The sequence below is a fragment of the Hydra viridissima genome, unplaced genomic scaffold, assembly GCF_058129835.1.
Source record: "Hydra viridissima isolate aposymbiotic clone 2 unplaced genomic scaffold, HvirCarnegie_v1 scaffold_13, whole genome shotgun sequence".
In the NCBI taxonomy this organism is placed as follows: domain Eukaryota; kingdom Metazoa; phylum Cnidaria; class Hydrozoa; order Anthoathecata; family Hydridae; genus Hydra; species Hydra viridissima.
Genome location: NW_028324312.1, coordinates 4,405,144 through 4,420,791, shown reverse-complemented (window position 1 = coordinate 4,420,791; position 15,648 = coordinate 4,405,144). Strand labels below are relative to the sequence as shown.

At 27.5% G+C, this 15,648-nt stretch overlaps 2 protein-coding genes across 4 annotated transcripts; both read left to right on the top strand.

The window, feature by feature from the left end:
- The first annotated feature begins 489 nt into the window (after positions 1 to 489).
- Positions 490 to 1,229, top strand: LOC149880132 (uncharacterized). The gene is made up of 2 exons (XM_090069999.1): positions 490 to 799; positions 883 to 1,229. Exons 1-2 carry the CDS (start codon positions 490 to 492, stop codon positions 1,227 to 1,229), a joined length of 657 nt encoding a protein of 218 aa, XP_089926125.1.
- A 1,903-nt stretch (positions 1,230 to 3,132) lies between these two features.
- On the top strand, positions 3,133 to 13,996 carry LOC145194856 (uncharacterized). Of its 3 annotated transcripts, XM_090070705.1 has the most exons (9): positions 3,133 to 3,327; positions 3,522 to 3,591; positions 4,947 to 5,030; positions 7,759 to 7,830; positions 8,231 to 8,327; positions 9,845 to 9,888; positions 9,970 to 10,113; positions 13,355 to 13,460; positions 13,680 to 13,996. In XM_090070705.1, exons 2-9 carry the CDS (start codon positions 3,565 to 3,567, stop codon positions 13,781 to 13,783), a joined length of 678 nt encoding a protein of 225 aa, XP_089926831.1. In that variant the 5' UTR covers positions 3,133 to 3,327; positions 3,522 to 3,564; the 3' UTR covers positions 13,784 to 13,996. The 3 variants fall into 3 exon arrangements, with proteins under 3 accessions (XP_089926831.1, XP_089926830.1, XP_089926832.1); XM_090070704.1 differs by lacking the exon at positions 3,133 to 3,327 and having other exon boundaries at positions 3,436 to 3,591; XM_090070706.1 differs by lacking the exons at positions 3,133 to 3,327; positions 7,759 to 7,830 and having other exon boundaries at positions 3,436 to 3,591.
- Positions 13,997 to 15,648: the final 1,652 nt, after the last annotated feature.

The following is a 15,648-nucleotide window of genomic DNA, read 5'->3' as shown; positions in this document are numbered from 1 at the left end:
TGCTTATAAAAAAAGCTTTATTTACTTTGTTTTTACTTTAATTATCTACTCTGCTTAAATTAAAATTGACTCGATTGCCTCAGATTATATGAGTTTTTAAACATTCCTAAAATGCAAATATTTACTTTGTTTAAATGAGTTGTTAAGTGTAATAAGAACATATTTTATCAAATTTTATTAAAAATTAATCTTAATCATGGGAAGAAAAGATAGAGTCAAGCAAAGAACTAGAGTTAGGCGCTAATTTACTTTTCTACCCCCCCCCCCCCTATTTTTATTTTTGATTATGATAGAGAATTTTATCTTGATTCAGAATAGTATAAAAACATACACCTGAAAACCAAAGGAAAGTTCTCTAATTTGATGTTGAAGTGTCAAAAAAATATACCAAAAATGCTAATATTCGTCATCTTTTTTTATAACTCTTTAAAATTTCACTATTTATTTACGCCGCCTGGTTTCTGTAGTTTGAAAGTAATTAAAATTCTCATGAAAATTGGTCGCATGTTTAAAAACAATAATAACGAGTGTATCCGTTGGTGCAGGGAGTTTGGTTTACTTGCTATCAATATGACCTGTCCTCGATGTAACATCCAGTGCAACGAACAAACTAATCATAATGTCGATGGAAAGATTTGGAGATGCATGCAAAAACAATGCAAAAAGAAAATAAGTATTCGTGTTGGAAGTTTTTTTGAAAGATCTCAATTGAAACTTTGGCAAATAATAGGTAGCGCCGGAAGCGCCGGAAAAAGTCGTGGGGTTTCATTAGAAGACATTCAAAAGGATTTAGAAATTGGTAGCAATAAAACTGTTGTTGATTGGAATCAATTTTGTAGAGACGTTGCCTTACTTATTTCCTTAACAACCGTGTGCAATTAGGAGGACCAGGTTCAATAGTTGAAATAGATGAATCACTTTTTTCAAGAAGGAAATACAACCGAGGTAGAATTGTAGAAGATCAATGGATTTTTGGTGCGTACGATATAGCGACTAAAGAAGGGTTACTCATTCCTGTAGCGCACCGCGATGCTGCAACCTTACTACCCATCTTTATACAATGGATTCGTCCTGGAACTGAAATATGGAGCGATATGTGGGCAGCATACCGAGGTTTAGCAGCGCAAGGTTTTCAACATGGTACAGTAAACCATGCTTTACATTTTGTTGATCCCGCAACAAATGTTACAACAAACAGAGTTGAGGCAATGAAGCAAAGCCAAATTTAAAGCAATGGCAAAGAAGCAAAGCCAAATTTAAAGCTATGTTTGGGCCCACAAATCGAGAAATGATTCCCGATTATTAGTCAGAATTTATGTGGGCGCAACATTTTAAAGAACATTCTTATTTTCACTTTTGGAACCAAGTTGTAGATGAATATCCCGTTTGAATAATATTTTTGTATATAGTAACATTTGTTTATCTAAAATCATTAATATATTTTTAAAAAAATCTATATAATCTGAAAATAAGAAAAAAAGTTATTGAAATTCGAAGTTTTTTCAAGAAAAAAATACTAAAATAAAAAGAAAATGCATAACAAATTTCTCCATAAAATGTTTTAGCGAAATAAAAACCGGGCTATAAAGTTTTTTTAATGAATAAATTCATTTTTACGGCGTTAATTATTAACTTAGAAGTGTTTCAAAAAAGATGGCGAATATTAGCGTTTTTGGTATATTTTTTTACACTTCAACATCAAATTAGAGAACTTTCCTTTGGTTTTCAGGTGTTTGTTTTTATATGATTCTTAATCAGGATAAAATTCTCTATCATAATTAAAAATAAAAATAGGGGGGGGGGGGGGGGTAGAAAAGTAAATAAGCGCCCAACATTGTTGATACTGGAGTTTCAACTGATGGAACTTGGCAACGTAGAGGATACAGTTCACTGAGCGGAGTTGTGACAACATTGTCAATGTTTAATGAAAAAGTGTTAGATGTTGAGCCAGAACAGTTAAACATGACACCTGGGAAATATACATCAAGTTTGTGCAATAATCAAAATCAAAAATGTATTTTTTCAGCTGGATATAAAAATTTAGAGTCATCCAAGAAGCGGCGAAAGATTCTATGAGGGTTGTCAAAAGCATCAAAGGACAAATATGAAAACTTTGAATGAAGTCAGTATGCTCCTGGTTCATTCTGAAACTTTATTTTAAACATAATTTAGTTATATTTTATATTTTTTGTGAATTAAAATTTTTTTCTTTCTGTTTTTGCGTTTTTCTCAAAACAAGGTTTTCAAATGCCCCGGCTGTGATAACTTTGGAACCGCTTGGTGTTTATGATGAAATTTTCAGTAATTGTCTTATTTTATACCTTCTGTGATTTGAACCTCCACTTTTATGGAATACTTGACAGAACACATTCTATGTCTATTTCAGTTGCCTAATTTTGACCAAAATTCATTAAATGACAATATATTTGCCCCCTTAAAAATTTTTCATAAAATTTTAGGTTCAGATCACAGTTCAAAGTATTAGTTAAAGGGAATTGCAATATGACAATTTGAATATATGTAGTTCTTCAGATAAGTTAGCCGGGGCATTAACTATTTTTTGGTTATTTTTTCAATATTTTCTTGGTTACCATAGCAACAAAACACAATTTTTAAAAATTTTCATTCTGAAATATAAAATTTTGACATTATATATTGTTTAAAATCAATTTTACTGTTTGAACACGAGTTTTAACATTTTTGGGGTATTTCCCCCTTAAAAGCCTGTCGAAAAGAGTAAAAGTTGTTGTAAAGGCAGACGGAGGAGTAACAAAATATTTGACTTAATTTTGTCATTATTGCTTAACAAAACATGTGAATAATCAAAGTAATTAAGCTTTGCTTATCACTAAAAATCCCATTTTTCAAGTTTTGATAACTTTTAAGTCGAAAAAAATTATAAACAAATGTTTAAATTCATACTTTCCCACAGTTTTTAAGAAAAACTTCGGGTGGCCGTAATAAATTGTCACGCGGCTTTAAATTATTTTGGCTCATTCTGGTCATAATTTTCCACACACAAATAAAGAACTTCTTAAGAAATTTTTGATTTAGATTGCACTTAGGATTTAATTGTTACCGGGAACTATTGAACGATTTTAAATTTAAAATTTAAGGAACGACTCGTATATACAAACCTATTACACGCTCTAACAATATCCTCTGGATATCAAAATTTCGCTCTTATTAAAGTTTCTGTAAAAGTGTATCGAGACTATATATTGAAAGGAGATACTGAAATTGAATATTTTTAAAATGATATTTTACCAAAATTACTTGCCTATACTTTGAAGTATTACAAATGTTTTTTGAACCTAAGATTTTGTAGTAAGACAACTTTTTTTAATATAGCTCTAATCCCTGGCTATAAATATACATTCTGTGCTGTAAAATATGTTTTAGAAGATTTTCTGCCTCTCATTTTGGTTTTCTTTTGAAAAATGCTAAGTCTATGTTTAGCTATAGTTTAAATCAAAATTATAATTACACATGCATTTATGATATACAGCCTTTTTCTTTAGGTGTCTTATTGTCTTTTTAAATTGAGAGTAAACTGATGAAAAAATGGCTCCTGTTTCAATACACATATTTGTAAGGATACAATTTATTACATTTAACTTACTATATGTAAAAAAAATTAATTGCTAGAGCATTGGGTTAAATTTAAATTTTGTTGAAAGTACATTTTTTTTGTTTAAGCAATATCAAAAGCACATGTTTTTTAGTGAACTAAGAATCTTCAATTGTACCATGGGAATTTTTTATGATAATAATTTTAAAATTAGATTTAACTTAAATTTTCTTTTAAACCCAATGTACATTGTTTTTGTTAAGATTTCCAGGAATATTCTATATATTTTCACTTTTACATAACTATTATTGTTTTGAATGAAATGGGATGAAATATTTGAATATAAATTTTGAATATAATGAAATATTTTAATTTTTAATTACAATGAAATGGGATTATATTTTAATTTTGAGAAGGGTAATATATAGCAAATATGTCTGGTGTTTTTTAAAAATTTTTTTTAGCTTTCAAGGGGTTGAGGGAAGGGGTACACTTTGACTTTAAGTCATTTCTTTTTCCTTGAAAAAATCAGGTACAAAAAATAAATCTAAAAAGTGAAACCATTATGTTTGATTTTTATTTTAAGCAATAGAAAATTTTTACTAAATAAAAAGATTTACAATTACTTAGGTACAGAATTTTGTTGAAATAGCAAAGTTTGTAAAAATGGTGTTTAAATTTGTTTTTGTATAAAGAGAGCATAAGTTTCACTTTTTGCTAAAAACTTGAATATGTTTTTGGTAAAAAGTAATGTGCAGGTTACATGAAACATGAATATTGTATTATCAACAAAATAGTTGATAAAGACACAAAAATCATAAACTCAGATTTGCTGACAGTTTAAAATTTTTAAGATGTTTGATGTGTTACCTTACAGCTTAAAAAACAGTAGATAGAATGTATATAAAGATATGATAAAAAAGATAGATGTTTTTCATTTAAAATTTTATAAATAATTTAGGATTTAAATGGTTCCAAAATTACATATGGGAGAATGTAGCAGGCATCTTATTAATGATGCATTTTAAAAGAAAAATGATAATTTCATAAGTTTTAGCTTTTTTAAATTTATCTAAATTATACACAACTTTTTATATAAAAACAAAAAGGAAATGAAAAATAGTTAGCAACAGACCTTTTGATAATAGATAGTTAAGATAATAAAGATTTTGTAATTTGAGTAAAATTTGAAACCTTAAACATCATCTTCTAACGGGTGGAGAGTAAAACTGACGTTTTACTCTCCACCTGCTTGAGTTTTTTTGTAGATTAAATTATTTTTAATGTTAATTATATCTGTAAGTCTCTTTATCTTTTGTTTCTAACTTTAAGTTTTTACTCTTTTGTTCTAAATATATTTATATATATTTTATAGCGCCTTGGTACACCATACAAGGCTTATATTGGATTGAAACAGTTTTGGCGGAAGTTTTATGTTCCTATTGTAGTCGAACAGTCTGTATGGTTATTTTTACTAAAACTTGTTAAAAGAGAAATTTAATTTTTACTACCCAAATGATTTATTGCATTCTTTTCTGATTTTATAAGGTTCTAACCTTACTCTTGCTTTTAGTTTCTTGCTCTGATTTTATAAGGTTCTGACCTGCTTTTGGTTTTAGGTTATATTCAGCTTCAAGTATTAACCTGTGCTCTTTGTATAATTTTGTTTTGAACTTTTATATATATATATATATATATATATATATATATATATATATATATATATATATATATATATATATATATATATATATATGTATGTATATATGTTAATTGGTCATAAATTAATAAGAATATTTAAAAACAAAGTTTCAACTAATTAAATAATTTAAAAGATATGAAAGTAGTTTCAAATCCTGGTGTATGAGTAGAAATAAATATTGCATTCAGAAAAATATATTTATATCAGTGAATATATCTCAGATTTCATCAAAGTGGTGGTTTGATAGCAGATTCTTTTATTATAAATTGTGGCAAATGTGAATGTTAAAATCCATGTACAAAAATATACTATATATTATCTATAATCAAGAAGATGTTTAATGAGATATAAAAAAGAAAAACAATATACTAAAATTCAAAAAATATTTAAAAAATAAACTTTAGTTTATTTACAATATTTTCATCAAAATAAGTTAAATTTATTTTAATGAAAATATTGTAAAAAAATTAAATATATTTTGCAATATTGTAGATGGGCATATATAAAAATAAAATACATATTTTATCTGGGAGATCACTTGTGCATCCAGCTTAGCAGGAATTCTAAATTTGTTTTAACAAACTGGGACCTACTCTCAATCTAATAAAAATTTTACATACTACAAATGTTTAGTGCACATTTTGGCAAAAGAACTTTTTGAAAGATTAGTTACAGAACTATAGGATTAGTAGTTATAGGATTATAAATTATAGTGACTACAGGTGTTAATGATTTAAATGATTTGTAGTTTGAAACAGTTACAGAAATCTTTGCACATGATGAATTGCAAAAAAACATAAAATAGTGTTTAAATATGCAAGTAATTGAAAATTTATTACTAGAGCTAGAATGCAGTAGTAACCACTGTACCATATGTGACTGCAAATTTTGTAAAACATTTGCTTTTTGGCAAAAATTAATAGAATGAAAACTTGAAGCCAAATAATAAAATTTATTTAATAAAAAGTTTAGAATTACTTTTACCACATTTTTAATGTCCTCCCTAAGTATCAATCACTGCTTCAGTGTAACTCCTGAACCGGGAACAAGTGGTCTGGATATATACCTTGGGCATCTTGTCACACTCCTTGATAGCAGCTTTCAGGGAGTTGAGATTTTTGTGGGGAGGTTTCTTTGATCTTTCAAATCTTTTTTCGTTGGTACTGGGGAAACCAGGTGTTTTTTATTCCTAGCTTTTGACTTTGCTTTCAGATCCTTCCTGACCATATTTCTGATTGTGTGCTCACTGACAAATAGCTCTTGAGCCATTTTCCTTACAGGATTTAAAGAAATTTGACCCTTGACTGCCTTGATCAGCTGAGGAGTTGGAGCTGACCTCTTTAAACCACTGCCAGGTTTTTTCTTAACTTAACTAGTCATTTAAAAATGTTTAATCACAATGTAGACAGTACTCAGAGGCTTGTTGGGCATCTTGGCAATGTCTTTGGGTGTGGTGCTCTCCACTGCTCATCTTCACATTTTAACTGGTTTTTCATTTATTTTTATTTTATCAATATATAAAAGATATCTTGTTAGTTATATTAATAAAAAAACATCAAGTAATACGAATTCTCTTACTAAAAATATTAATTTATTTAGATAATTGTATTTAGATAATGTATTTAATAATTGTATTTAGAGAATTCATATTACTTGATGTTTTTTTATTAATATAACATACCCTCTTATACAAGATGTCAACATTTAAATCTTATTAGTTAATATATAAAATTTTTTTTTCTTTCTATAAAAGAAAATTCTACCCTTGGTAGGGTAACCAAGTACTAGGGTATTCAGGAAGTTTAGCTATGTTTAGCTTGATACTTGAATAATCCACACCCAAGTAGTTTTGCTAGGAGTTATTCCCCAATCAGTGCTCAAAAAAGAAAAAAAAAGTTTATAAATTGAGCTAATAACTATCTTTTTATCAAAAGACTTAGATATATTTTTTTTTTATTTTTTATTTATTTTACTGAACTTAAAATTTTATAAAAAGAAATTTTAATTGCAATTGAACAATACATAAAATTTTTGAGACAGTTAAACTTATCAAAAATCAAAAGAACGGAGAAAAATGTTAACCTTTATTACTCTGAGGTAGGGAATATAAAATTTAAGAATAGCTACTGATGATGTTACTTTAAAATAAAGCATGGCAGTAATTTGCACATTAAATTACTGTATATATCAGTGTGGTTTTTAGTTGTTTAGAATGGATCAAAATGTTTGTTAAGAATGTAAGAAGATGAAAATATTAATTTGTAGAAAATATACCTTTTACATTTTTTAAAAAACATTAAACTACTCTTTCCAGTTTAAAATAGGAAGTTGACTTGTTAAATAGGCTGACTTATACAACAGTAATTTCAATAGTAATCATGAAGTTTATGTAAGAATGATTTAATCTTAAAATTAATTTTCATTATCTAAGAATATAAAAAAACCATGTAATGATTTCTTCTTATATATGCATCTTTAACTTCAGGGTAGAACAGAAAGAGCATATGATATTTATTCAAGACTTTTAAAAGAAAGAATTGTATGTCTGTTCGGAGGTGTAAGTTTTTTCAAAAAAGGGGTTGTTTTTTTGTTAATTTTGAAAACAGAATACTATGTCTAGTTTGGATACAATATGTCCAGCATGGAATAAAGAAAATTTTATTTGTTTATTTATAATTTGATTTGCTTAATAGTTAAATAGCCTTATACCCTTAGTTATTTGGTTATATTCTAATAATCTTTTGTAAAAAAGATTTAGAATTTAAAAGTTTTATAAGACTTTTATTGAAACAAAAAAAAATAAACTGTTTAAATTTTGTTGGGATATTAAATCGTTGATTTTAAAGAAAGAAATTTAAAGTCATTTAATCTTGAAAATTTAGAACTTCTTATTGATATTGGGACTATTTTAACCAATGTTTATTAAATTTTTAACAAAAGTTACTTTTTTTTTTTAGATAGATGATAATGTATCAAGTGTTATAGTGGCACAATTGCTTTTTCTTCAATCTGAGAGTAGGAAAAAACCTATCCATATGTACATAAACAGTCCAGGTATTTCTATTTTTATCAATATTCATAAAATACATACTGATTTTTAAATCTTTGAAGCTTTAAAGCAATTGTTAAAAAATGCTAAAAAGTTTTACATATTTCTAACAATCCATATTATTAGTTTAAAAAAAAAAAAAGGGTGCTATGGTGTGTTTTATTTTCTCTGACCTCTTATTCTTTGAAAGTTGTTATATATGTCAATATTTGATGGTCTATGTATATTAAATACACTCCTCAATACAATTAAGGGATGTTATTTTTTATGGGTTATTTATAAATATGACGCATACTTTATGCATGAAATGATTTTTTTCATACAAGAGACATACTTTATGATATTTAAATACTTAAAATTTATTTGGGTAATTCATATAATTTAAAAAATGGCTGAGCAAAATAATGTACTGGATTCTATGGCCCATAGAGCTTACAAGTAGATTACAAATGGAGTATGTTCGCCCTAAAGTGTATTATTTATTTCAATGCATAACTTTGTGACTTAGTGATCAATTTCTGGAGACATATGTTTAATCAAAACAGGATCAAAGTCACCCATCATCAGTTATTCCACAAAACAATCAGTATTTATTAGGAATAAATTTAATATATAATGCAACACAATTTAGAAATAAACTTAGGAACAGAAAATCTAGTATCAACACAGACAGTACAAAATTGTCTTCATAGAATGAGCTTATATGCTTGAAAATCAATAGTTTGTGTTCCAATTACTGCAAATTACAAAAGAGCATAAAAAGATTGGGGACAAGAACACAGAAACTGAAAATTGGGGTTGTTTAACTTTTAGTGGCATATCCAGATTTTGTCTGCAACCAGATAATTGATATCATAATATATCCAGATAGAAAAATCCCTGTAGAAAGATGAAAGTTTGATGTCACAGGGCATTAAAAGTTATATTTACTAGCATAAATATATAAAAATTCTAACTGTTATGAGTATCTTTATTAATGTTCCTTAAACTTATAAAAGCTAGGGCCAAACCTTGGAATTAAAGTAAATAATGAAAGAGGCTGGCAGGCCAAACATATATAGTTGTAATCAACATATGGATACTTTTAAAAAGTTGCTAAAGAAACCTAAGTTCATGTAAGGCCATAATATGGCCTCTGAGCTAAATCAAAAAAGAATTGTTTTAGACATACCAATTAGTTTAAATTTAATTGATATTGTGGACAATTTATTTCATTAACAAATTGTAAAATAACACATTAGGCAAAAATTAATAACATCACAGACCATCCCTGTCCTATTGCCATATCTAAACAACTAAAAAGTTTTTTCCAAGCATTTAAATTATATTTTAGGCCCATTGAATTCATTAGTGTGATTGACTAAGTTTGTTTCTTAAACTTGAGTTATTAGCATGAAGCTAATAATTTGGGTGAACTTAACCATATTTTATTTAACAAGCTGACATTAAATTAAGGTTATTAAAAAATATATATTTTGCTTTCCACAAACACAATTACTTTCATATTTTTTGTATTCATCAGGGGGTGTTGTCACTGCAGGTTTGGCTATCTATGATACAATGCAGGTAACTACATTCTTATATAGTTTCTCACATACAGTATTATTTAAAAACTGAGAAATGTTCTTTAACACAAGTAATATTTAGTTTATTGAGCCACCTATTGCTACATGGTGTGTAGGACAAGCATGCAGTATGGGCTCACTTTTACTTGCAAGTGGAACAAAAGGATTACGACATGCTCTTCCTCATTCAAGAATAATGTTACATCAGCCTCATGGTGGAGTACAGGTATGTTTTTTTTGATGCTCTTTTAGTCAAATTGAATGTCTTAATTATGTAATTAATTACAAATAAGGTTTTTGGAAAATAACTGAAATTTTTTTTTATTAAATATTTTAATGCAGATTTCCTAATCGTAATTCTTTTCTGTTAGGTTTTTTAATTTAAGTAAACACTGGAATTTGTAGCAGATGTATATCAGAAGAAGAAAATATTAGAAATAAGATTTGCATCCTAATCAAAAACTATAATATCTTTAAAACTCACTTTCTTACAATTAAGGAAACAATAAAGAAAATAATCCCTTGAAATAAGCACTACGGAGTCTTTCATGTATGTAAGGAAATATTTTTTTAAAGAAGTAAAATACTTAAAACTTTTTGTTATGAATAAGAAATTAAGTAACACCTTGGACTAATAAAATTTAATCTTTTGTCCACCTAAAAGATAAACTAATTTTTAATCAAATATGATCTTTTATTTTATGGACTTTACTCAGAAAAACTTTGATTGAGAATTATAGTTTTTACATGATATTTTGAGATGTTTTCAAGATAAATAAATAAATAAAAAAAGGCTCTAATTTCCAAAATATGTGATTGAGTAGCTAGCATGTACAGTTTGAAACCATAAAATCTGCACTAACCCATGATAAGAAAAAAGTGAAAATTCAAAACAATCATATACTTTAAACAGAAAATATTTCATAGACTTCTTACATAAGTTTCAAATATATTATTCAATATGAGACCCATATTGAGCAATTGATCATAGTTTCAATCCTGGTTTTAAACCTCTTTCAGGTTTTCTTAACATAGTTGCTGTGTATAGCATTTCAATGCTTGATGATGGAGGCCTTCAGGGCTGTGACAATTTTGAGGTTTTTCTCCTAGAATGTTGGTAGATTTTTCAAAGCCATTCCTGTGTCTTTGGTTTAATGAAGGGGAGCTCCACCCTTTTGAAACACAGTCTAGGCATTAGGAGAGTTAAGACAACTAGTTTTTGGCCAGAGTTGGATTAACCATTTTGAAGGCTCAGAGCAAAATAGAATGTGTTTAAAAAAACAAATATAAATACTGTAGGTTAGCTTGATATCTATAGTGTAGGAATATCTATATTCCAAACAATTTTTGAAAAAATTTGTCGAAAATTTGTCGAAATTTGTCGAAAATTTTTCTAAAAAAAAAAACTAAAAAAGAAAATTCTTCTTAATCAAAAAAGTAAAAAACCAAGATGTTTAAGTAAATCCCAAGTGCAATCCATGTGCTAAGGAAAGTAACAGTTATTTTTTATGCCCCCACTGTTTATAATTGACATCTATACTTTTCTAGTAATTCAAAGAACATGATGATCTCATTGCTGAAATCTGTGTCCAAATTACAATCATTTTTGCACACATTATCAATCTAGTTTTTCAATAATCACTCACAGCAAGTTTTTTAACCTGTTTACTTTCAACACTCAAGCTTGTGTATAACTAGCCATACCACTAGCATTGTCAAAAGATTGAGATCTACAGTTGTAGATATCAATATCAAATATTTTTCAAACAACGCCTCTTCAGTATGATTTTCAATTATGATTGCCAGGAATTTCAATTATGATTTCCTATTTTTAGATGCAGCTTCCTTTGAGAAATAGTTAAATAAGGATTTATTTACCGTTTTGAAGGATTGCTATCAAGTTGTACATTGACTCTCTGGTGTAATAATGTCAGGGTCATTAATTTTTACAGATGAGTCAGATTACAGATGAAATCAGTCTTTATCATGTTGTACTTTTATACCTAGACCTCCTGGAATAACAGTGTCAATGTCATTTGTCATTGCAGATGGAGGAGATCTGTTGTCTTTGTCATTAAGCTTCACTTTTAAAAACTCATTTTCTTTTAAACTTTCTCTTTCTTATTATTTCTCTTTTAACCTGCCTTGCTTCATAATGCCTCTTGCAGCCATCAGCCATGCTGTTTGCAAATTTATGAACTTAAGACTCTTTTATAAATTCCTGAATAGTAAAAACATAGAAATAAAATACAGAAATAAATGAACAACACTTTTTGGTAGAAATTTTTAAAAAGTATATGTTGTAATAAGTGTCAAAAATAATTTCAATAGTTGAATTTAGCTTCTTGAATTTTTTATTAGATTAATGTTGTGCTGTATTCTAATAAAAATCTTATGCACTGTAGATGTAAATGCTTTAAACTCAAACAAAAGTTTTAACAAAATTTGTTTAAAAGAATAAACAATTTAATAAAATATATGCAAATATTTATTTGAAGTATATTTATCATTGAAATATAAATTATATTTGTATAGAAACATGAATAATAGAAAAACTAAAAGAATATACCATAAAATTTAAATATTTACAGTTGCATATTTACTGTATTATTATAAGTTTATATAAACAAAAATTAGATTTGTTCGAATCAAATGATTTGATTCAAATTTGATTTTATCTTGTAAATTCCATATTGCAGGTTGTTGTTTTTTTTTGTTTTAAAAATGTTTCAACAATGTTTCAACAAATCAATTTGTACAAAAAATTAATGATTGGTCTGAATTTGAATGCTACATGCTTTTTTTCAACAACTTCGTTTATAATATCATGTGATTCAAATTGCAGCACACCATTAGTCAAATTTATAAACTTAGACAACTATTGGGTAATAAGAACAAAAGAATGTACAAATAAAGAGTGTAGGATTACACTTAATGAATATACAGTAGCGTGTAAAAGTTTATAAACAGCTAAAATTTTCAACAGTTTTTGGACTTTGAGAATGCCAGTCCAAAAGTGTTTTTTTCTTTTGCACAATGTTTTTAATAAAATTTGAATTTCTTCTTTCTGTTACAAATTTTCTTTTTTTTTTTTTTTTTTGAGTAAATTATAGTATGTAATCACTTTAGAAGAACAATTGTTGAAAATTCCATTCATTTTCAGTGAAAAGGCAAAAAGCTATAACGAAAAAACAGAAAATTATAGCTGTTTATAAACTTTTGCATGCTGCTGTATCTAAACTGATACCATGAATGAAACGCACTTCTCAAAATATGCATTTAATTTTATCATTATTACCCAAAACGCCCATGAAAAAAACCAGAATAAAACAACTATAAAAGAAAGTTGAAGTTGCATTACAGTAAATATTTAGCCAAACCTATTCTGGTACCAGCATCGAGTAACTCGGATACGATATGGCTCTTGCTTTCTGGTTTTATTAAAATACTCACTTTTATTCTTTTAGGGTCAAGCAACAGATATCGCTATCCAGGCTAAAGAAATACTAAAACTAAAGACTATGTTAAATGATATTTATAGTAGACATACTGGTAAAGATATAAAGATATTAGGTAATAAGTGAATTTGTTAATATTTTATGAGTTTTTTTTTTTTTTGTTTTTTTTTTTTTACTTTTTAAATCGTGATATTCCTTTTTCCTCGTGCTGTTTGGCATATTTTTATAATATAGTTATGTAAGTTATAACTATATAAATTATGTTTGGTGTGAAAATAGTTTAACGTTTTTACTGAAGTTATTACAAAATGATGATATTAAAGTTGATTCATAGAAAATGCACTAGAGCGCGATAAATTCATGTCTGCTGAGGAAGCAAAAGAATTTGGAGTCATTGATCATGTTCTAACACAATCATTGGAAGCCAAAATTACGTAACGTTTTTTCTTAACACTTTCAAGCTAAACAGACTTGAAACTGATTTTTGAGTTTCTGGTTTAATCTCGAGAAAAAATTTCTCGAAGTTTTGATCAAAACACGCAAAAGTTTTTAAACAACTGATTGTTGTTTTCTCTATTTTCAATTTTGCGGTTTTATTGTTAAATTTGTATTTAAGTAATTATTTAAGATTATATTTTTAAATTGTTGCAACCATTTTTCTTTAGAAAATGGTAGGGGAAAGGTGCCTATGATGGCATACTTAACTTTAACGTTTCTCTGAGTCATTACCTGAAAACTTAAAAAATAATTTTTGACATGGGTGTATTCCCTCTAGCATGCAGAATAATAATAAACCTTAGAATTTTTACTATTTTGTTTTTTTATAAGTTTATACCATTAAAGAAAAAAAAAATACAAGTACGACATCATAGGCAACTAACTGCTCCTATGATGGCACACTTTAAAGAAATTAGACAAACAAGAATTTTTTTGTTTTTTATTAATGAAAACACAATTTATCAAAAAAAGAAAATCAAAAATAAATATTTGGTCTATAAGCATAGTTCACATATAAATTTTTTTCTACTTCTCTTTATGCCTGCACATAAACAATGACACCAAGATCTGCATTTTTGACAACAAAATCCATGGTTCTTTAGAGCAAGACAGCAAATAAAGTTCATAACAATACAAAACTGCTGCATCAGATTCGAAATTCTTTTTATTATTACTTCTTTTAATCTCCTCACTGCAGTATTTTTCTTCAATAACCGTCTTTCTTTTTATTTTTCTAACTAATTTTTCCTTTTCTTTGTTATTTTTTTCTTTTGCCTTATCTTTAAATTCTTGAATGTCCGGTGTGATATTCAGAGGTCCAGTTTTTCCACGTTTTCGTGCCCTTTTTAATTCGATTTTAGGGGTTGCTAAAGGCAACGGACACAACTTTTATATACTAGATCTTATCCTTTCGTTGAAACAGATCCAATGATATCCTTTCGTTGAAAAAGATCCAATGCATATGGAAGCTTCTGATGGGGGAGATCTCATTTCCAAATGTGTTGGTTTCTCAAACTCTCGTATTTCATCTTTGTTCTTAGCCTGATCACCTTTTTAAGAGCATAAAAACTTATTTCAGGGATTTTTTTTCAATTCATTTTGCAGGCTTTCCTATGATGGTAACTCCTCGGTATGCCATCATAGGAAAGAGTCACCATATTTATTAAAACAAGCTGTGTCTACCTTATTCTACACATAGCATTAAAATAAATATTCTAATAAATGTACAAAGCCTGCAGATGAAATGCATGAAAATTTCACTTCTGTATGATGTATAATAAAATCGTAATCCTAAATATATGAGAGCATTAAAACTACAACTTCACATGCGAAAATTTATGTTTGTTGATTACAAATGCATTATTTATGACAGAGGGACGAATTTTTATCAAAAGTAATGAATTGCTAATATACACATGTTAGTCTAATCACTTACGCACTAAAACTAATATTTTTTGAAATATGACCAGTATGCCATCATAGGCGCTATGCCATCATAGGCACCTTTCCCCTATAGAAAAAATCATAGGCACCTTTCCCTTAGAAAATTGCAAGTGTGACAAGCTTGCTATGTTTTAAAATCCTATTATGATTGGTAAATTAATTTTATCTCTGTTGTTGTTTTTTTGTTTGTTTTTTCTTTTCTCGTGCAAAAAACACAAATAGAATATTTTATTCCAATATTTTCTTTTTTTGTTGCTTCATTTGCTGCTTTCTAATTAGTTATCGATTTAAAATTTTGTTCACTCTAATACAAAACTTTTTCCACGAAAATGAATTTTCAGTATTAAAAACTTATTTCGTGT

Coding starts and splice junctions, on each gene's coding strand:
- LOC149880132 (XM_090069999.1), top strand. CDS start 490: ATGAAAATTGGTCGCATGTTTAAAAACAATAATAACGAGTGTATCCGT. Junction 800..882: donor TCAAAAGGATTTAGAAATTG/GTAGCAATAAAA, acceptor GTGTGCAATTAG/GAGGACCAGGTTCAATAGTT.
- LOC145194856 (XM_090070705.1), top strand. CDS start 3,565: ATGGCTCCTGTTTCAATACACATATTT. Junction 9,889..9,969: donor CTATCTATGATACAATGCAG/GTAACTACATTC, acceptor AGTAATATTTAG/TTTATTGAGCCACCTATTGC. Junction 13,461..13,679: donor TAAAGATATAAAGATATTAG/GTAATAAGTGAA, acceptor GTTGATTCATAG/AAAATGCACTAGAGCGCGAT.